The sequence below is a fragment of the Theropithecus gelada genome, chromosome 14 (assembly GCF_003255815.1).
Source record: "Theropithecus gelada isolate Dixy chromosome 14, Tgel_1.0, whole genome shotgun sequence".
Lineage (NCBI taxonomy): Eukaryota > Metazoa > Chordata > Mammalia > Primates > Cercopithecidae > Theropithecus > Theropithecus gelada.
Window position 1 is genome coordinate 3,667,940 of NC_037682.1, and position 20,679 is coordinate 3,688,618.

The 20,679-nt window shown below is 52.3% G+C and overlaps 1 protein-coding gene across 3 annotated transcripts; it reads left to right on the top strand.

Moving 5' to 3' along the window:
* The first annotated feature begins 126 nt into the window (after nucleotides 1–126).
* On the top strand, nucleotides 127–18,623 carry DHCR7 (7-dehydrocholesterol reductase). 3 transcript variants are annotated; one of them, XM_025355974.1, is made up of 9 exons: nucleotides 127–300; nucleotides 5,231–5,355; nucleotides 7,995–8,098; nucleotides 8,747–8,969; nucleotides 10,583–10,673; nucleotides 11,499–11,712; nucleotides 13,902–14,106; nucleotides 15,025–15,156; nucleotides 17,031–18,623. In XM_025355974.1, the coding sequence occupies exons 3-9, from the start codon at nucleotides 8,001–8,003 to the stop codon at nucleotides 17,625–17,627; spliced, it is 1,560 nt and encodes a 519-aa protein (XP_025211759.1). In that variant the 5' UTR covers nucleotides 127–300; nucleotides 5,231–5,355; nucleotides 7,995–8,000; the 3' UTR covers nucleotides 17,628–18,623. The 3 variants fall into 3 exon arrangements, with proteins under 3 accessions (XP_025211759.1, XP_025211760.1, XP_025211761.1); XM_025355975.1 differs by lacking the exon at nucleotides 127–300 and adding an exon at nucleotides 4,488–4,649 and having other exon boundaries at nucleotides 17,163–18,616; XM_025355976.1 differs by lacking the exon at nucleotides 127–300 and adding an exon at nucleotides 4,488–4,626 and having other exon boundaries at nucleotides 17,163–18,616.
* The last annotated feature ends 2,056 nt before the right edge of the window (nucleotides 18,624–20,679 follow it).

Sequence of the window (20,679 nt, forward strand, 5' to 3'; positions counted from 1 at the left end):
CTCGCGGGCAAACCTGTCCAGTCGCACAGGTGCGGGGGAGCTCACCGCCCAGCTGCAGCTCCCCTCCATTTTATCCCAGACCGCCACCCCACAACCAGCTTAGCCATGTTTTATTTTAATACGGCGTGAAACTTTCCAAATACACCAACACTAGAGAGTACGGTAGGAGTGCTCCATTGTGCCCGCGGGACGGCAGACCGCAGCAATCGTTTCTCCGTGCTGGGAATCCCGCCTCCCTGGGCAGATGGCGTTGAATTCCTGGGAACCCTCTCCTGCCCCTTTCACTCCTGTACCACGTGTGTAAGTAGCGCAGCTAGCGCGCTACTTGCCTTTTCTGAAACTACACGAACTGCACTTTAATGTGCTTCTGCAACTTGATTTTTTCCCCTGTAACATGAGATACGTTCTTTTAATTATTTTTCTGCAGTTTGGTATTCCACTGTAGGAATAAAGCAGGTTTATTCAATAGTGGATGGGCATTGGAGTTGTTAGCAGCGTTTTGCCAACAGACGCACGCACAAACGCACTGCTGCAATTTCCTTTCCCGCAAGGTTTCCTTAGTGGCCTCTTTCCACCAGTTCCTGCAGCAGCGTTGCGGAGTAGTAGGGTTCGTGCTGTTGGACTTTCCTAAATATTGCCAAGGCTCTTCTCCAGGGGGCTTGCACCGATTCACTATCAGCAGTTTCTCACTTTTTATTTTTTCACATTTCCTCTTTAGTCCACCCAGGGTAGAATCCATTTTTCCCCCATATAAATAACTGCCTCACCATCCTTGTTCTAAGAGGCCATCCTTCCTTATGTCATTCATGTTAGTTTAAAAACACACAATTTACAAATTTGGAAAAAGAGGAGGCTTTATTTGTTGTAAAGGGTTGTAGCCCGCAAGGTGGCGGCGCCAGGAATCTGTCTCCAGCCAAGGCCAGAGACAGGCACTTCCAAGGAGGAGAGTTTGGGGCAGGAGCTCTATGCTGAAGGGATTGACTAAACATACATATTTAACAGGTTAGAGGAAGAGCTATGAATATTCATGAAGGTGGTCCTGACACATGCCCTGTTTTTGAGCAAAGCATGTAATATATGACCCATGTTCACTTTGGGGTGGAGACTTAACATTTACATGTCTTACAATTAGGGCCTTTATGGCAAAAGATCTTTTCAGGACACAAAGGCATGCAGGTGCATCATCTCTATAAACGGGTCAGCTGGTCGGCGGGGTCAGCTGGTCGGTGGTCTCTTATCAGGAGAAAGTCACTGAAATCAGTCTCTTGTCCAATCACAGCTGTTATGGCTGGTGAAACAGGGTGAGTTAGTCAGCACATGGAGCTGCAATTGTTTTAATATTGCCTATCCCAAGGCCAGTGTTTGGCTAATAGAGACACAGAAAGCCTTGTGGCCGTTAGAACATTGTTTATCCTCTAAGTGTGGGGTGCCTGACTTACCCTTGCCTAGCATGGCTTCAGGTCCTGTTTATAATTTGGTATCATATTGCCACAGAGTCCGTTCTATCAGTCTTACGATCTCTGTTTTAACATGAATGCTGGCCAGTTGTGCTGTCCAAACTCTAAAACCGGGGGCTATTACCAGGCACGTCTGACCTCCCATCCTGTCATGTCTGGGAACTCAGTGTTAAGGTTTTTCTAGTGTCCCCTTGGTCAAGAGAAGGTCCCTTTGGTCAATGGGGGGCTTAGGATTTTATTTTTAGCTTATGTACATATACCCGTTTTCACATTTTTAATCACTTTTTCACTGCCTATAGAGTAATGCTTGTTCATGACAATTTGGAAACTCCACAAAAGCACAAGAATGTTATAAACGCTAACTTATTTAATCCTCACAGTAGTTTTCATGCCTCTGAAATCCACACAATCTGCTCAAATGATCTCCTGCCAACAATGTCTGACACCAGGCCTGGGCAGAGAAGGGGAGGATCCTTGAATATCTGGTTGTCCCAGAAAATAAGTAAGTACTCAAAGGATGGTAGGGACATGTCATTTGAAAAAAGAAGCCAATTTGAAGGGGCTCCCATTAGCCAAAGACAGGACAATACAGTAAGGATCATAACTCAGCCAGTTAAATCCATTAGGGCATACTGAGAAAAAAAAAAAATTAAGGAGGAAATCTCTACAGAAGAATGCTTGCTAATAAATAATTTGTTAATCAATGTTGAGGGAATGATAAAATTAGAAAATTAACACTTTGTCCCAATAAATAAGGGATTCAGGCAAGAGTCCTCATTAAATGCTAGGGTGAAAGGTAATTTGGGAATAGCATATTTACAGTCTCAAAGTATCACTGCTCCAATTACTCATAAATAACAAAAGGAAAAATGGAGACTTCTGGCAGTAACCACTGAACCCCACTATCAATCATGGAGCACAGTGATATGTTGTCTTAAAAAAGAAAAGTTTAGGACTCTCGAAATTTATTATGTCACCCTGGGCAACAGAGCAAGATCTTGTCTTTAAATAAATAAAAATAAATAAATTTATTATGTCAAGAGGGAAGTCCTAGAAACTGAGTCACGTAGCATGTTTGTAATTTTGTCTTTTAGATTAGAGACTAATGTTTTTCTTTATCATTTATGTTTTATAAATGACTAGGAGAGACCACAGACCAGGCCTCCTCCCCTTTTAATTACTGATCTTTATTATATTGTCTCTTATTATCCCATACTTAACTCAGACCAGACTCCTACATCTTCAGTGTAAAATGTTAAATATACCTTCTCTCCAAAAAATACCACCTCAATTTGTCAGATTATAACTTTATGCATAAAAAAGTTAAAATTCTGTTAAACTTCCCTAAAATTTGTCTACATAAATGATCCCAAACATCTACACTTTGAAACACTGATTTCCATTCTTTAAAATCTGTGCTTCCCAGGCAGCCTGTCCTCAAACTTTATACACTTAAATAAACTGTCTTTAAGCTAAATTCTGACCCGTTTGGTTATTTCAGGTTGACAGCCTTCTGACAAGATAAAACATGCTCTAGTATATTGTCCTGCCAAAAAAAGTGCATAGCCTGAATGCACAGTGTGGCTCCCTGATTAGATCCTGGGGTTTAAAAAAGGACTGTAGGGCAGGGCTTCACACCTGTTGTCCCAGGATTGTGGGAGGCCAAGATGGGCGGATCGCTCGAGCCCAGGAGTTCGAGACCAGTTTGGGTAACATAGCGAGACCCACGTCTTTACCAAAAAAAAAAAAAAAAGTGTGCCCCTGTAGTCCCAGCTACTCAGGAGGGTGAGGGAAGAGAATCGCTTGAGCCCAGCAGTTCAAGGCTGCAGTGAGCTGCGATTGATCGTGCCACTACACTCCAGCCTGTGTGACAGAGACCCCGTCTCAAAAAAGCAAAACAAAACAACAATAACAAAAGGGCTGTAAAGGGCATTATTGGGACAACCGGGGGAAACTGGAGATGGAGAATAGATAATAGCATTGAACTGATGTGGTCACTGTATTTTGGTAATATAGGAGAAGGTTCTCGTTCTTACAGAGTTGGATACCGAAGTATTTGGGAGGGGGGTATCATGGTATCTGCAGCTAACGGTGGGAACTGAGTGGGGAGAAAAAAGAAAAATACACATATATAAAGAGAGAAGGAGAGACATGAAACGTGGCCACCTGCTCACCCCTGGTGAATCCAGGAATCTGCGTGTTCACTTTACGTTCAACTTGTTTGTATGCTGAACATTTTTCAAAACAAAAAGGTGCAGGTTAAAAATAAAACATGATGTATCTCTGAGGGCCACAGAGACGTGGTAACCAGATCGCTTTGCCCGTAAGTAAGGTCTGTTACCCGAACTGTTGGGTGTGGGGTCAGCAGACACCTTCAGCTGCCCCCACCTCCAGGTCTGCCTCGCCCCAGGTCATGCCCTCGCACCGTGGCTCAGCTTCTCCCTTTGCCCAGTTCTGCTGCTCCCTCCCCTCCCGTTCTAGCACGGGTGTGCCCCCTAATAAGCAGGCCACCCAGACTCCATCTCGGGTCATTTTGGCGGTCTCCCAGCGGCGAGCCTTCCCTGACATCCATGTGTTTACCTGATTTACGGAGGATCCTCTTCGCCCCGGGACGTAAGCCCTAGGAGCAGGGGCTGTTCTATTTCGCTCCTTGCGGTGCACCGGCGCCTGGACATACGCTCCATCAATGTGCGTAGCGAGCCGCTGAAGCCCCATTTGCCGAGGAGGAAACTGAGGCACGATCATCCAGGTGATGAGCCTGGCACGTTCTCCGCGCGGCCCACGTGGCCTCCCCGCCCCGCCCCACACCCGGCTGGTCCTAGCGGTTCCAGACCAAGCGCGGGAAGCTGCGCTCACTCGCGGGGGCCGGGGAGGGGCGGCGGGGCGGCGGGGCGGGGCCTGGGCCGTCAATCTCGAGTCTGGCCGCTGCCGAGTGGCGGGCGCGGTGGGCCCGGAGTCAGCTCAGGCGTCTCGGCCAATCGCGGGGCGCGGGACCGACGGGCGTCTGGGGTTCGCCTCCGATTGGCGGGCAATCGCTGACGTCATCCGGGGGCGGGCACCCCTGCCCTGCCGGTGACTGCGGCCCCTGGCTAGAGGGTAGGCGGCGAGGAGCAGCGCGAGCCGGCTAAGGGGCGCGTGCGCAGGTGAGGCCAGGGGAAGGTGGTCGCAGGTGAGGGGCCGAGGTGTGCGCAGGTGAGGGGCCGAGGTGTGCGCAGGTGAGACCAGGGAAAGGTGTGCGCAGTGGGGGGCGCGTGCCCAGGTGAGCAGGTGCCCACTCACAGGGCGAGGGTGGGGTCAGGGGCAGGGGGCGTGCGCGCAGGTGGGGACGGGGACCTGCGCGCGCTAGTGGGGACAGGGTCCGGCTCACAGGCTAGGGGCAACTGGGGCTCCGGGAAGGCGGGGCGGAGGCGTGGATAGTCTCCCCTCCCCCACGAGCCGGCCCCTGAGGGATGCTCTGTACCCGCGCGGTCTGGAGCTTCCCCGGGCGAAGGCTGCCTGGCTCCGGGGTCGGCTCCTGGCCCCGTGCCGCGCTCCGCAGCGGCGCTTTCTCCTGCCCCACCTGTTGTTCGCCTCCCTCTTTGTCAGTGCTGAGCCAGGCACAGCAGCTCTGCGATGGAACTGGCTTGTCCGCCGCCCTACCTGGCATGCGGCCGTTGAAGCCCTGAGCGCTGACCTTGTGCCTCTTGCTTGACTCCAACTGTGGACCTTGAGCGTCTGCCCTCTCCTGAAATGTCAGCTCCCTGGGGTCTTATTCGTCTTTGTGTTCCCTGCAGGACTTTAGCCGGTTGAGAAGGATCAAGCAGGCATTTGGAGCACAGGTGTCTAGAAACTTTTAAGGGACCAGTTCAAGAAGGAAAACTTCCCTTCTGCTGTGAAACTATTTGGCAAGAGGCTGGAGGTAAGTGTGTCTCAGTGCCCTGGATCCTGGGCGCAGGCTATGGCTTCACAGCGTTGAAAGTACAGACAGACTGGTCCACCAGCTCTCGAGTGCCAATGACTGTCTGTGCCTCTTATGAGTAAAGTACAACGTATCAGGGCACCTCCCCTTTGTCTGTTCCCAGCCATCTATTGGGAAGGATGTTACTTAGATGTTTATTGCAAAACTCAATGCTTATGACTAAAGAGCTGACTCCTGGGTGACTGAACTCTGTAGTAAGCTAAAAGTACCTCTTAGGTCTTGTTTTAATTCCTTTTGACAACATTCTCCCAGTGGCTTTTTCACACTTTGGTTCTGAGGTTACACATCCTCTGACCCTTTGCAATTTTCTGGTATTTTACATAATTGATAATGTTGGTACCAGGCATTGTCCCCTCGTAGCTTATCCATGACTTGGGGCAGGAAGAATGCCACCCCATTCTACTTAGCCTTCCTGTAAGGCAAGTGTGCATGTGGGTGGTCTGGATTAACACTAGTCAGTGTGGAAACTAGGGATCGGAGGGAGTGGGGGCACTGAGCTGGTAAGTTTTGGTTGGGAAGAAGCTAAACTTATATCTTACCTTGATGAGAGCCTGTGGGAGAGGAACTGTCTAAAACAAGCTGGCTTGTCCGGGTGGCTGTGATCTTGAGATCAGACTCACTAGCGTGTCAGTTTTTCTCAGAAGCAGTTTTCTTTCATCCACTTTGATTTTACAGATATAAGGAGAGTGACTGGCACTCACCAGGCTCCGTATTCAGTATTTGGGGCCGTAGAGAGACACGGTCTCTTCCCATCAAGAACTCTTCGTCCTGCTTTGTACATCATAGGAACTTCAGAAACTAACTTGTGTAAATTGAATTAAGTGCTGCTACTGCAGTTCTCACACTGCATAAGGAAAATGTCTTTCATAATTGAAAATTTTTAAATGAGTGTAAATGTTTATTAAAGTAGTTCATGCTCACATTTTTTTAAAAATCAGGGTTAAAAGGCTTCCAAAGAAATAGTCTCTACCGCATCCCACATCGACAGTCTTGCTTGCCAGCAGCAAACACTTTTCATTCTTTTAGCTACTTTTGTGTTGTTGTATGTACCTACTTATTTCTAAGTAGTTTGCTTTTAGCAACCCTAACTTTGCAAATTTCCTTCTGCACATACAATAATCAATAGAGAATACATTGTTATGACAAAGTTACCATTATTCATTGTTGAGCCAAGTAAGATCCTATAATAATGGTTTGGTTTCTTCTTTTCCTCCCTTGTATGACTTTTTATTTTTCCTGGAGTTAACAGTTGCCTTGCTTTTTTTTTTTTTTAATTTGGTAAGGTTTCTATGCATCTATCATTCATTTTTTTTTTTCTGGATGCTGTAACTGAGCTGTCACACATATCAATAATTTTCCTACACATTCGGATGCAACAAAATTCATCATTTTCATTTCCTCTCTTTCCTAGCCATTCATCTTATACCAATGTGGTCTGGTTTCTGGCTAGTCCTGCTGCATAGCTGTCCTCTTGGGACTTGCCCATGCCCTTTTGTGGACATCACTTCAGCAGCTCTCTTGGGTCTCCAGTTTCCTGGATCCTTTGTTGTTGTCCTTGAGTAATAGTTCTCATAGGAATAGAATTCTAGGTTGCAAAAAAGTTTTCCTCAGAATTTTGAAACTTTTCGTCATTGTCTTCTAGAATCCAGCTTGCTGTTGAGAAATCTAAGGCTACCATGATTTTTACTCCTGGTTTTTCTCTAAAAGCTTTCAAGAGCATCTTTTAAAAAAATTTCTGATATTTTAAAGTTTCACAGTTATGAACTTGTTCTGGAAGTGGGGATGTCACTGCTTCCTCCAAATTATAACCATGTAGAGCAGCTGTGGGTACCTAGAGACATTCTTTGTTCTCTCCGCCTTTTTTTGTAGGGTGATTATTGAGGGCCTCATATGGGCCACTGTTCTAGGCCCTGGTAGTAGAACAATGAGGAGGACACACAATTCCAGCCCTTGGGAAACTTACACTCTAGTGAGGGGAGACAGACAATACACACACACAAATGAATACTTCTAGGCGATGGGGAGAGTTACTAAGAAAATTAAGTACCCAGTGGAGGGCCTTGGCAGGGAACCTGGGGAGCAGCTGCTTCAGATTGGCTGGGAGAGAAGATCTCCCAAGGAGGGGACATTTTACATGAGCCCTGAACAAGGACACCTGCAAATGTGCTCTAAGCAGAGGAAGTCAGTGCCACGGGCGACTTAAACTGTGTTCAAGGATGAGTGAAGACCCCTGTGTTCCTGGAGCCAAGGAGAATAGGAGAGAGTGGTATGTAGGAGGGAGGTGGGAGCCAATTTGTGCTGTAAGAGGGAGGGGCATTCTGCCATGTTTGGAGAGTGAACTGAGACTAGCAGGAGCAGCCGTAGGAAGGTCAGGTGGGAGGTGATTGCAGGGTCCAGAGGAGAGAGTCTAAGACAAGATGATCTCTTCCCTGCATGGAATCTGCTGTCAGGGACAAGGTACCGGGAAGGTGTGCACAGGAGGCCAGCCCTGCCAGGCCCAGGAACAGTGGTGGATGCAACAGGGAAAGGTGGTGTCTGTTATTTGAGGGACAATGTTAGCAAGGTTCTCCTTCTTGCAGGGCCCAATGGCTGCAAAATCGCAACCCAACGTTCCCAAAGCCAAGAGTGTAGACAGCGTCACCAATGACAGAACTGCATCTCAAGGGCAGTGGGGCCGTGCCTGGTAAGGATCTTGCCTGTTCTCCCAGCTAGAAAGTAAAGTGGGGTCTCAGAGCTTTCCAGCCTTTGGAATTGTATGGACCCAAAGGAATGAAACACCTATTTAAAAGAAAATTTTTTTTTTTTTTTTTTTTGTCAAGACTAATGAAAGGTAAGCAGTTTCCCACTTTATAAAGTAAGGAATTAGAAGAAGAAACTAGAAATCATGACCAGTTAACAATGTGGAAAAAAAGATATGGGCTTAAAGAGCAGCTGGGGCCTTCTCACCACCCTGGAGTATGACCTGTTGTCACAGCTCCCATTTTGCCATGGAGCCGTGGGGACTTCATGTGGGGCGAGTGTCCTCTCCGGCCTGGAACTGGGGAAACGACTGGCCTTGGTGGTTGTGAAAAACCTACCTGCACTCATGTTCTGAGCTCCGGGCCTTCCGTGGGGGCCACAGATTGTGCCGCCAGTTAATCAACCGCAGTAAAGCAGGCATGTTGAGTGGCTTCCTTGCCCACAAGGAGGGCCTGTGCTAGGAGCTGATGCCTTCTCTCATGGGGTGCTGGTGGGTTTGAGCAACAGGTCCTCCACACAAGAGCCTGTTAGGGTCCTGGTGGGGCCCGGGGCGGATGGGCCCCCATGTGACTGCCTGCATCTGTCCTCGCAGGGAGGTGGACTGGTTTTCACTGGGGAGCATCATCTTCCTACTGCTGTGTGCGCCCTTCATCGTCTACTACTTCATCATGGCGTGTGACCAGTACAGCTGCGCCCTGACCGGCCCCGTGGTGGACATCGCCACCGGGCGTGCTCGGCTGTCAGACATCTGGGCCAAGACTCCACCTATAACGAGGAAAGCCGCCCAGCTCTATACCTTGTGGGTCACCTTCCAGGTCAGCAGCCCCTGCCCTGGGGTCGGGGCACAGCAGGTGGGGAGTATGCCCTCCTGCTGGGGTAGTCCTTCCATTTGTCTGGGACATGGGATCCTGACTCAGGTTGACATCTGGGTTCCCGGGACCCAGCAGGGCATTCCTTGGTGTGTTCAGATTCATCCTCAGATGTCAGGCAGAAGGCACCTGTCACATCAGTGTTCAATACACCCTCACGGCCTGCCTGCCTGCAGTTGCTGGGCACGCCCAGCTCTGGAGGGACAAGCTGAGGATAGGAGCAAAACCTGGTGAGAGGGCAGGGCCGGCCCGAGGAAGCCCCATAGTCGGCAGGAGTCATGCTTTGCACCAGGTCTGGAAAGGAGCATCTCAGTCCCCAAAGGGACGCTCTCAGTCATGAGATGCCACTCACGAGGCAGGGCTGTGTTTCCCCACAGGCAGTCAAGATCCAGGATGTTCTCGGCTCTGTGGTGTCCCCACTGGCTTCCCGGTCCAGAGGGAGTTCCGGGAAGGGGTTGTTGTAAACCTGGCACACACAGGGGTGGTGCTGATTGCCTGAACCCGGGAAAAGGTTTCCAGGGAAACGGTGCTAGAAAGAGACAGGCCTGAGTTTTCCTTCCTGCGAGGGAGGAAGGCTCAGATCCTGATTAGCTGTTTCTCCGCAGGGTCCAAGCTTTTGGGCTCCAGAATACTTCTTAGTTCCGATCTCTTGGTCCCTTTGAGTGAACAGGGGCAGTGTGAATCACAAATAGACACAAAGCAGGAACCCACCTGTCCATCAGTAGATGAATAGACACACAGAACAGAACACTGTGCCCACTGTGGGACACTATTTGGCAGTGGAAGGGAATGAAGCTCTGATGCCACTAGGCGGATGACCCTTGAAGACACTGCTGAGCGAGAGAAGCCAGTCACAGAGGCCACATGCCGTGCGGTTCCATTTATACGCAATGCCCAGCACAGGCAAATCCACAGAGGCAGAAAGCTCAGTGGCAGCCAGGGGCGGCAGGGCCAGGGAATTCAGACTGACTGTGGATGGGAACAATATTTTTCTTTTATGGTGATGAAAAGTGCTGGAATTAGCAGTGATGGGTGTACAACCAGTGATGTAAATGTGCTAACTGCCACTGAATTGTGCACTTTAAAAGGGTGAATTTTAGCCGGGTGTGGTGGTGCACACCTATAATCCTGGCTACTTGGGAGGCTGAGGTGGAAGGATCACTTGAGCTCAGGAGGTCAGCGCTGCAGTGAGCTATGACAGCACCACTGGTGCTGTCTGGGTGGTGGAGCAAGACGTCATCTCAAAAAATAGATTTATGTATCAAAAAAGGTGAATTTTGTGGGATTCTCCATTTTTAAAGGTGACTGGGAGGGACCTGTGCCCTCTCCTGAGGGGCGAATGGAGCCCTGGGGGAGAACACGTTGGCACCTTCCCTGGTTGATGAGTTTGTTGTCTCAGAACCCCCTTCAAAACCCACAGCCCAGCAGTTTGAGCTTCCAGGAGCCATAAATGCTTTGGGAAGAAAAAGGCTATGATTGTGATTCTCATGTTCCTGCTATGCGTCCCCCTTTGCAGGTGCCCTCCAGGTGGGGGTGATCAGGCGGCTTGTGTGTTTCAGGTGCTTCTGTACACGTCTCTCCCTGACTTCTGCCATAAGTTTCTACCCGGCTACGTAGGAGGCATCCAGGAGGGGGCCGTGACCCCTGCAGGTAGCCCCCTCCCCTTCACCCTCCCCAGGCTCCCGTTCCTGGCCCTTCCTCTCAGGGACCTGTCCTTCCCCACACTGCTTCATCCCTGAGACTTGTCACAGGATAGAAATCCATTTTGCTTGGATTTTTCACAGCACCAGTCCTCAAAACCATTGAGGGCAGCAGGGGCCATCCCACACCCAGGTTAGAAATCACTTTCCTGGGTAAGGAGGGAATGGATGGGTCCAGCTTCTTCCCAGCCCCGTAGCAGGGGATGCACTGGGCCCATGGAGCTTCCTGCAGAGACCACCGTGCCTTCCTCTGGGCTGTCCATGGGAGACCTTGTCTGTTCATTCCTCGCCATCACTGAGAACCCACGAGGAGCCTGGCTTCATGCCTCGCACGTGGGTGCAGACTGGAACCTCACCCCGACTCTGCCCTGAGAGACTCCCTGTTTTTGGGGTGGGGGGTGGGCTGAGGCACTCCCCAACAATTACAGATGGGACCAGGGACACCACAGGGGCATCCTCACTTGCTTCTGCCCCTCTGCCCTGACCTCCCTGTCAGACTGCGCACCTGTCACTCAGCCTATGGCCAGTTAGCATGATGCAGAACCAAAGGATGGACTCAGCCTCCTCTCCCTCTTCCCAGGAATTAGGAGGAGCAGGCAGTTCCTTGGCCAAGGGTGTAGGGGCCTCAGAGATGGTGCCTGGGGCCCCGGACGAGGGTCTGCAGCAGCAGAGGCCCAGAAAGTGACCAGAGCCCCCGCCAGGCACACTTCAGCCCAGCCAAGCTCCTCACTATAGGCTGGGAAAGCACCTTGATTTCTGAATCCTTCGTCTGCAGGGGTTGTGAACAAGTATCAGATCAACGGCCTGCAAGCCTGGCTCCTCACGCATCTGCTCTGGTTTGCAAATGCTCATCTCCTGTCCTGGTTCTCGCCCACCATCATCTTCGACAACTGGATTCCATTGCTGTGGTGCGCCAACATCCTTGGCTATGCCGTCTCCACCTTCGCCATGGTCAAGGGCTACTTCTTCCCCACCAGCGCCAGAGACTGGTACGTTCTTAGCAGCGGGTCCAGCCTGATGTGGAAAGTGGAAACTTCCACCCCTGGCCTTTCTTGCTGCCTGGGGCAGGTAGTTGTAAAGCCCTGAGCACTGAGAATCCATGGAAGAGGAGGAGGGGATGGACCTTGCTTCACCCTGGGGAACATCCTTTCTGAATGTTTGCTGGCTTCTCCAGCCTTGGCAAGAATGCAGCTGAAGATGGCCAGGTCAGATGTGGTGGCCAAGTCATTGTCTTTAGGGCTGGTGTAGGGGTAGGGAAGTCAGGAAGAACTTCTGGCTTGGGGCACTGGCAGCCCATTGCCTCTTTGGATTAGCCAGTGAGGCCCAAAACAAGCTTCGTGAAGAGTCTTGTTGTCCCTGTGGCTTTAATGTAACAGCTTCCCAGGAGAGCCCTGCTGGCTTGTACCCATTCTCATGGAAGCCTTGGCTGGACAGCGGTCAGCCAGTCATCTGCCTGTCCACTCATCCATTCACCTGCCCATCTCCCCACCCACCCGTTCACCTACATCCTCACCCGTCATCCACCCACCCACTCACCCATCCATCTACCCATCACCCTATCCCATTCACCTGCCTACCAGTGCATCATCCAGCCACCCGTCATCCATCCACCTATCCATCACCCACAACCACCCACCCATCATCCATCCATCTACCCTCCCATTGTCCATTCATCCATCTGCCCATCCACCTACCCACCCACCTACATGTCTAGCCACCCACCCGTCCACCTGCCCATCTCCCCATCCATCCACCTACCCACCCAACCGTCCATCATCCATCTCATCCACCTGCCCATCCACCCTCCACCCCATCCGTCTACCCACCCGTCATCCATTTGTCCATCCACCTACCCACCCACCTACACATCTAGCCACCCACCCATCCACCTGCCCGTCATCCATCCACCTACCCGTCCATCCACTCTATCAGGGCCTGTAATGGCGTGTGCTGAGGGGAAGGGATGCATTCATCCCATCCAGGTCAACCTCCTGCCTGAGCAATGTCCGCAGCTCCTGACCGGCCTCCCTTACCATCTCAGGCCCTCCTAGCTGGCTCCCTCTGGTTCCCTGGGTGACGCTTCTGAACACACCTGATCCCTGCCACCATGCACCCCAGCTCAACCCTGCCTATCATATATCCATCCACCTGCTCCTCTCCCCATCCCATTCATCCATCCTTCCACCCACTCAACCTCTTACCTATCTATCCATCCATCCATCCATCCATCCATCCATCCATCCATCCATCATAAACCAATGTTTGGTGGGATTCTCTTGTGGACACTTGTAGGCAGTGGGACTTACAGTTCAGTTTGGGGGATCCAAAAAACCCAGTGTGGTTTATACCTAGGCTTTTGGGAAGTGTTTCTGGAGGATGACACTTTGTAGCTTGTGTGTTACCAGATAATGAGCCTGGCCTTCAATGTCTCCTTTAGATCATCCTTGCCACCTTATAGTCATGTCAATGGCTGTGGACTTTGTGTGTTTTGCTTTTTGCTACTTACCCTACCTGAGGGAACTGGACATGAAAATAGGATTTTCTAGTTAACACAGAAATTGCTGTGTGTCCGCAGCCAGCTAGACCGAGCCAGGGTCTCCACAGGGGTTATCTCAGCTGATGCTCTGGCCCTCCAGGGATTGGGGGATTCAGGTAACTGGTCAAAGAACTTGTCCTGCACATGCTGGAAGCCAGGCCCAGGGTGCATTTGTCATTCTCTACGCTGGCGTGATTTATAATGTCACTCACCCATGAGGACCCACATGCCCCGAGTCTACTTCAAACCACGTGCTTGGGCCCCAGAACGTAATCTCAGTGCAGTTGAGCCAGTTCTTCGGCTCACCTGTGCCATGCATCAAGGGCATCTGGAGAAGGGTAGAGAGAAACCCAGGTACCAGCCCAGGGCCAGTCTCCCACCCTCCCGGGCACGGAGCAGGTGCCCAGGGGCTTCTGCCAAGGATGCCTCTGCTGAGCAGCAACTGAACACAAAGGAGAATGAATGAGGGTGCCAGGAACCAGCAACTGAAGCATTCCAGCCGTGGGGGTCCCGGCGGCTCATGGCCAGCCTCTGCCTGTGCCGTCTCACATTACCCTTTAGGACCCTGGACCAGTGCTGGGCTCCCACTAAGCAAGGTGGCCCCATCTTCCACTAAATGTATCTTTTATTTATATTTTCAAGCAAATTCACAGGCAATTTCTTTTACAACTACATGATGGGCGTTGAGTTTAACCCTCGGATCGGGAAGTGGTTTGACTTCAAGCTGTTCTTCAATGGACGCCCCGGGATCGTCGCCTGGACGCTCATCAACCTGTCCTTCGCAGCAAAGCAGCGGGAGCTCCACGGCCACGTGACCAACGCCATGGTCCTGGTCAATGTCCTGCAGGTGCCTGTCATGGCTGGAGAGGGTGGAACGCCGATACCGGCGGGCTCTAGGGAAACCCAAGAGCCAGAGCGTGTTTCCATGACCTTAATCTACTGCTTGTAAAAGAGAGTCAGCCGCCCTCCCCAGGTGTCACCAGGAAGCGACCGGAGAGCATGTGGTGAAGGAAGCCATCCTTGGGTGCCTGTCTCTGCCAGCCCTGGGAGAGGAGGAGGCAGGTTCTATGCAGCCAGGCATGGTCCGGGAAGGTCTCCCTTGGGGATTACACCTGGGTAGAATCTGGGGATGCGTGGGAGTTAACCTGGTAGAGTGGAGGCAAGACGGTGTGCTCCAGGCACCCCCTGTAGGGCGAGAGGGTGGCAAGTCTGGGACACTCAGGAACGTCCCGCAGCCTGTGCAGAGAGCGTTCAGGAGCTCGGAGGCAGGTGAGGCTGGAGGCCTTATGGAAGTCGTCGTCTTTATCTTAAAAGCAGCAAGACCGGGAAAGTGTGTGCTGAGCTGGGGTGCAGGGTGGCAGGGATCGGGTGTGTTCAGAAGCGTCACCCAGCGAGCCTGTGGGAGCTGGCTAGGAGGGCCCGAGAGGGTGAAGGAGGCCGGTCAGGAGCTGCTGACATTGCTCAGGCAGGAGGTTGACCTGGTTGGGATGAATGTATCCCTTCCCCTCGGCATGCGCCAGTGCAGGCCCTGAGAACCTGGGCTGGAAGAGACACCAGGGCCATGGGCTTGGGGTGGCTCTGAGGACAAGGATACCCTTACCCCTGCCCATGTGCCAGGCAGGAACAGCCCCAGCTGCACAGTGAGGAAGCTGCTGAGCCGCTCCCCAAGTGCCCCCTCCTGCGTCCACGCTGAGTGTGATTTCCCCGAGGCCCGTCTGCGCCCCAGGAGGGCCGGGGACAGTCAGCGACTGCTTCTGTCTTGCAGGCCATCTACGTGATTGACTTCTTCTGGAACGAAACCTGGTACCTGAAGACCATTGACATCTGCCATGACCACTTCGGGTGGTACCTGGGCTGGGGTGACTGTGTCTGGCTACCTTACCTTTACACGCTGCAGGTGAGGAGGTGGGCAGGGCGGGGGCCGGCCCAGCGGGGCATTTGGCAGACACATGCTAAGCTTTCTCCTTGCAGAAGCATCTGTCCTTGGGGGCGCCAAAGCTGCTTTCTGTTTCTAGGAAGAAGGGAAGGCCTCGTGTATTACCCAGGTTGGCCGCCTTGGGCCACCAGCCAGGGAGGTGACCTTGAGCATGTCCCCAACATCTGCAAAGTAGGGCAGATGCCGGCTTAGGGCTAGATGGGGCAGTTGAGGTGGAGGTGGGTCAGTGCGGGTGCTGGCAGCAGGTGTCCTCTTTATTCCTGCCTCCTAGGATGTGCTGGGCACTGGGGCAGGGCTGTCCTGGGAGTTCCAAGACAGTGGGGGACAGCGAGTGGTCTTGTCATTGGCATCAAGCCCCCCACTTCCCTCCCAGCTCAACAAGAGCAGCCCTGCTCTGATTTGGGGGAAATGCTGGGCTCCCAGGTAAGGGATACCAGGTGGCATCTGGTCCCGCATCCTATGCAGGATGCCATCTGCCCATTTCAAGAGCAAGGAGCCCCCTGGGGACAGAAATAACTCACCCCGGGGCACTTGCTTAGCAGCACGGTAGGGTGGCCTGCCCCAGGAGGCTGTGCACAAGTGGAGAGAACCAACGTGGAGAGGCTGTCACCTGTTCAGGATGTGACAGGCCCGGCCTCACCCGTGACAGCCAGTCCTGTGGGATGGAGGCGTGGGTGTCCTGGAGACGCTCACAGCAGAGAGGGCCAGTACCAGGTGGAGGGTGCAGAGCCCCAGCTGGCCCCACGCTCACACCAGGTCCTTGGAGCCTCCGCATGGCCCACCTGGCCCCATTTCTCCATATGGCTGGCTGCAGGCCTGCTGGTTCCCTGGTTTTATAAACTCTGTTTTCCAGGAATGTGAAAATGTAGCAATAGGTCCCACTATATAATAGTTCTTACTTGCTTTAGCCTCTGTATGTGTCTTGAGATGAATGTACATTTTTTATATGACATTTGTATTAGTCTTCTCCGGAGAAACAGAATCAATGGAAGGGTGGGGGGTATACGTGTAAGAAAGAGATGTATTTTTCAACTCATGTGATTGAAGGGTGGCTTCAGGGCAGCCTGGAGGCCCAGGGAAGAGTTGATGCTACACTTAAATAGAAGGCCACTTTTTTTTTTTTTGAAACGGAGTCTCATTCTGTCACCCAGGCTAGAGTGCAGTGGTGTGATCTTGGCTCACTGCAACCTCCACCTCCTGGGTTCAAGCGATTCTCCTGCCTCAGCCTCCCAAGTAGCTGGGATTACAGGTGCACGCCACCACGCGCGGCTAATTTTTGTATTTTTAGTAGAGATGGGGTTTTGCCACGTTAGTCAGGCTGGTCTCAAACTCCTGACCTTGTGATCCGCCTGCCTCAGCCTCCCAAAGTGCTGGGATTACAGGCATGAGCCACTGTGTGTGGCCAGAGTGAGCCACTGTGCGTGGTCAGAAGGCCACTTTTTAGCAGATTCCCTCTTCTTTGGGGAAGGTGGGTCTTCTGTCTCTTAAGGCCTTCAACTGATTGGATGAGGCCCACCCCCATTGTGAAGGGTCATCCGCTCTGCCTGGTCGACTGATTCATGAATCTCATCTGAAAAATGCCTTTACAACCAGACTAGTGTTTGATGAAATATCTGGGAACAGTGGCCTGGCCAAGTGGACACATTAAATTGACCATCACAATATTAAATTCAGATTATATTTTTAATACTGTTACGTATTTGATATTTATACTATATGCCATATATAGGGGGTGTATATACACACACACATACACACATAGACAGGTAGAATGCGGGTGGAGTTACTCATTTAATACCCACAATAGCCCTTGAGGTAAGTGCTTTTATTCACAGAAGAGAACACTGAGGCAAGGCGTGTCAGAGGCAGAGCTGCGGTTTGACCCCAGGCCACCGGGCCCCCGAGCCCACACTCCTGTCCTCTCCCTGGGCAAAGCACCGCTTGACCCCTTCCCCCTCGTCCCCCAGGGTCTGTACTTGGTGTACCACCCCGTACAGCTGTCCACCCCGCGTGCCGTGGGCGTCCTGCTGCTGGGCCTGGTGGGTTACTACATCTTCCGGGTGGCCAACCACCAGAAGGATCTCTTCCGCCGCACGGATGGGCGCTGCCTCATCTGGGGCAAGAAGCCAAAGGTCATCGAGTGCTCCTACACGTCCGCAGACGGGCAGAGGCACCACAGCAAGCTGCTGGTGTCAGGCTTCTGGGGCGTGGCCCGCCACTTCAACTACGTCGGCGACCTGATGGGCAGCCTGGCCTACTGCCTGGCCTGCGGCGGCGGCCACCTGCTGCCCTACTTCTACATCATCTACATGGCCATCCTGCTGACCCATCGCTGCCTCCGGGATGAGCACCGCTGCGCCAGCAAGTACGGCCGGGACTGGGAGCGTTACACCGCCGCGGTGCCTTACCGCCTGCTGCCTGGAATCTTCTAAGGGAGCGCCCTAGGGAGAAGCCCTGCAGGGCTGTCAAAAGCATGTTCTGCCAGGTCCATGGGGGCTGGCATCCTAGCTGCAACTGTGGGAGCCTCAGTTTCCTCATCTGTAAACTGGAGAGAGCCCAGCACTTGGCAGGTGTGCAGTACATAATAATGCTCTGTTCCTTGCTGTTGCCTTCAAGGGAATTCTGAGTGTCCACCACTGCCATATTGCCAGCACAGACGGATTTTCCCTCATCAGTGTCCCTGGGGCAGGAGGATTACCCGGTCACCTTTACTAGTCCTTTGGAGACAATTTACCTGTATTAGGAGCCCAGGCCACACTACACTCTGCCCACACTGGTGTCTGCTGCTGAGCAGGTCTTCCCATGCCCTGTCATTAGGCTGCATTTATTCTTGCTAAATAAAAGTGGGAGTGGGGTGTGTGGGTTATCCATGTATTGCCTTTCAGCTGCAGATCCCCCCTCCCCTGCCTGCTCTGCAGTCGTGGGCGGGGCCTGTGCTGTGTTTCTCCTTGGTAGCTTGCATGGTGTTGAACTGGGGCGCTGGGGAGAAAGGGGCTTTCATGTCGTTTCCTTCTTGCTCCTGCTGCACAGCTGCCAGGGGTGCTCGGCAGACATCCAGGGGCACTCTGCCTGGAGTGTGCAGACCTCAGAGAGGTCCCAGCACCGACTGTGGCCTTTCAGGTGTAGGTGAGTGGGCTCTGCTCCCCAATTCCCTGTGAGCACCCACCTTCTCGAGAGAATTTTCTGCTTGCCCGGTGACTGTGCACGGACTCTGGCTTGAGCAACCCGGGGAACTTCACCCTCGGGGGCCTCCCACGCCTTCTCCAGCGAGGAGGTCTCAGTCCCAGCCTCGGCAGGGCCCCTCCTTTTCTGTGCTTTGTTACCTGGGGCATTCTCCCTCATCCCTAGGGTGTTGTGTAAAGCTCTTTTTAAACTTTATGCTCTGAGTAGAGTTCATCTTTATATTAAACTTTCCCTGTTCGAATAAATGGCTGTGTGGTGTCTGACTCGTGAATGGGCCTGACCGCAGGTCTGACTGGTATATGCGGGCTCTGTTTCCGGTATGAGAAGGGGTGTCCGAGAGAGACGCTTGGGTGCAGCATCAAAGCGTTGGGTGCCCATGGGTGCATGGCGCCACCCTGCCCCTCTCCCTCCCGCGTCAGCCCTTTGCTGGGGCTGTTTTCAGGTTGGATGTGGAGAGTGTTCCGTTCCCCAAGGAGATGAAACCAGGCTTGGACCCCTGTCCCCAGCAAGTGAACGGAGAAGCCAGAAAGAAAGTGCCATGTTTGTCTTGCACCTGGAGAAACAAGGGAGTTTCACACAGGCAGCCCAGTGCCCACGCCAGGGCAGAGGGCCAGGCTCAGAGTGGTTTCATTGCTTCGCATGAGAACTGGTCCCACAGCCAGGCAGCCTCCCAGACAGCCTGGAGGGTATCGGAACTGTGACCCGGGCTGACTGCGGAGCCCCGGTGTTCGTGCACCAGGCCCACTGCTACCTGTTTGAGGATATGGGCCTCAGGGGTCCCGGGCATCTGTGCTGGACACACATCACGAGAGTGACTCAAATGCCAGGGAGATGGGAGCACACTGCCCTGTGTGGCTCTGAGCGGAGTAGACCCTGCCTTTTTCCCCAGAGATTGAGTAAATTCATTTCACAGAGGCTGGGGTGTGGTTGCTGTGAGCTCAGATTTGGGCTTCCTTGCCCGCGTTGGAATCCTGGCCCCAGCATTTAAAAGCTGCATGACCTTGAGTGGACCTACCCTCTCTGTGTCTCAGCTTCCTCTTTTGAAAGATGAGGGTCATTATTATCTTCCTGCTTTGATGTGAGAAGGGCTTCCCAGGCCAATTTGGCGGGAGAGCTCTCGGTTCAGATGTGGACCTGCCTGTCTGAATCGGCCGAGGGTTGCTTTTGGTTTGGTTTCTGTTGGAGCAGCTTCGCGCCGGGCTGCAGGTTCCTCTTCCATACGCCGTGTGTTTGCACAGTGGGTTCTGCAGATGCAAGGCTGTCGCCCGGGCTCTGTCCCACCAGACACGTCTGCCCTCACTCGTCCTCAGATGGAGCCCGTTTCTCTCTGGGCAAGAACAGGGTGACCCAAGAGCTCAGATTAGATAGTGCCAGCCTCTACCATTCTCCAGGTACAGAGTGCATTCTGTTCCCAGTGAAGCCACAGTGCCTGCTCCCTGGGAAGCTGGGCTGGCTTTTGTCCCCTTCCAGAGTGAAGGGCAGCTCAGATCAATTGCCAGGGCCATCTGACCTGTGCTGTACGGGGCATGGCACTGCCCTCTGATAAGGGGCAGGTATCCGGTACCCCAGGACAGGGTCAGTGCAGGAATCCAGTGGGCACATTCAGAGAGGCTGTTTTCCTTTGAGTAGATTCAGTCCTGACACACCCCACCCTCCCCCACCTCAGCCTTGGAAAGCGAGGCGAGGCCTTTGTCAGAAACCACCCTGCTTGCTGTTGGCTCCAGCAGATCTGCTTTCTGGTCCCTGTTTAACAATCTTAACAAACTCAGCACATATCTCTGTCCTGGGAGGAGCTGGGCAGACTGCGGGCACTGTCTTTGATGGCAGAGCTGACTTCTTGGGAAACTGAGGCCTGGGGTTTGAAGCAACTCACCCCAAATGACAGAAGTAGCAACTGGTAGAGGCCAAATTTAAACCTCCGGCGGAGACGTAAAGGGGCAGTGTAGGTCACAGGGTACAAAGTTTGGGTTAGACAGGAGGGTGAGTTTCTGCAATCTGTGGCACAGCATGGTGAGTGACCATAGTTAGGAATGTGTTATATATTTCAAAATTGCTAAGAATAAACTTTCAGGGTTCGCCCCACACCCACAAAAACACACAGGTGATGTTATGGATATGTTAATTAGCTTGATTGACTCATTCTACAATTCACACAGGTATCAAAACATCACATTGTACCTCATACATATAAACAATTATTGTCAATTGATAATACCATTAAAAAATAGAAATGACCAATGAAGATCTGAAAAGCTGTTCAATTTCCCTAGCAATTAGAGAGAGGAAAATTTACATCATGTG

Excerpts from the sequence above, each read along its gene's own strand:
- DHCR7 (XM_025355974.1), top strand. The coding sequence starts at position 8,001 with ATGGCTGCAAAATCGCAACCCAACGTTCCCAAAGCCAAGAGTGTAGAC. Across the intron at positions 8,970-10,582 it reads CCTTGTGGGTCACCTTCCAG|GTGCTTCTGTACACGTCTCT; the intron begins GTCAGCAGCCCC and ends TGTGTGTTTCAG. Across the intron at positions 10,674-11,498 it reads GGGGGCCGTGACCCCTGCAG|GGGTTGTGAACAAGTATCAG; the intron begins GTAGCCCCCTCC and ends CTTCGTCTGCAG.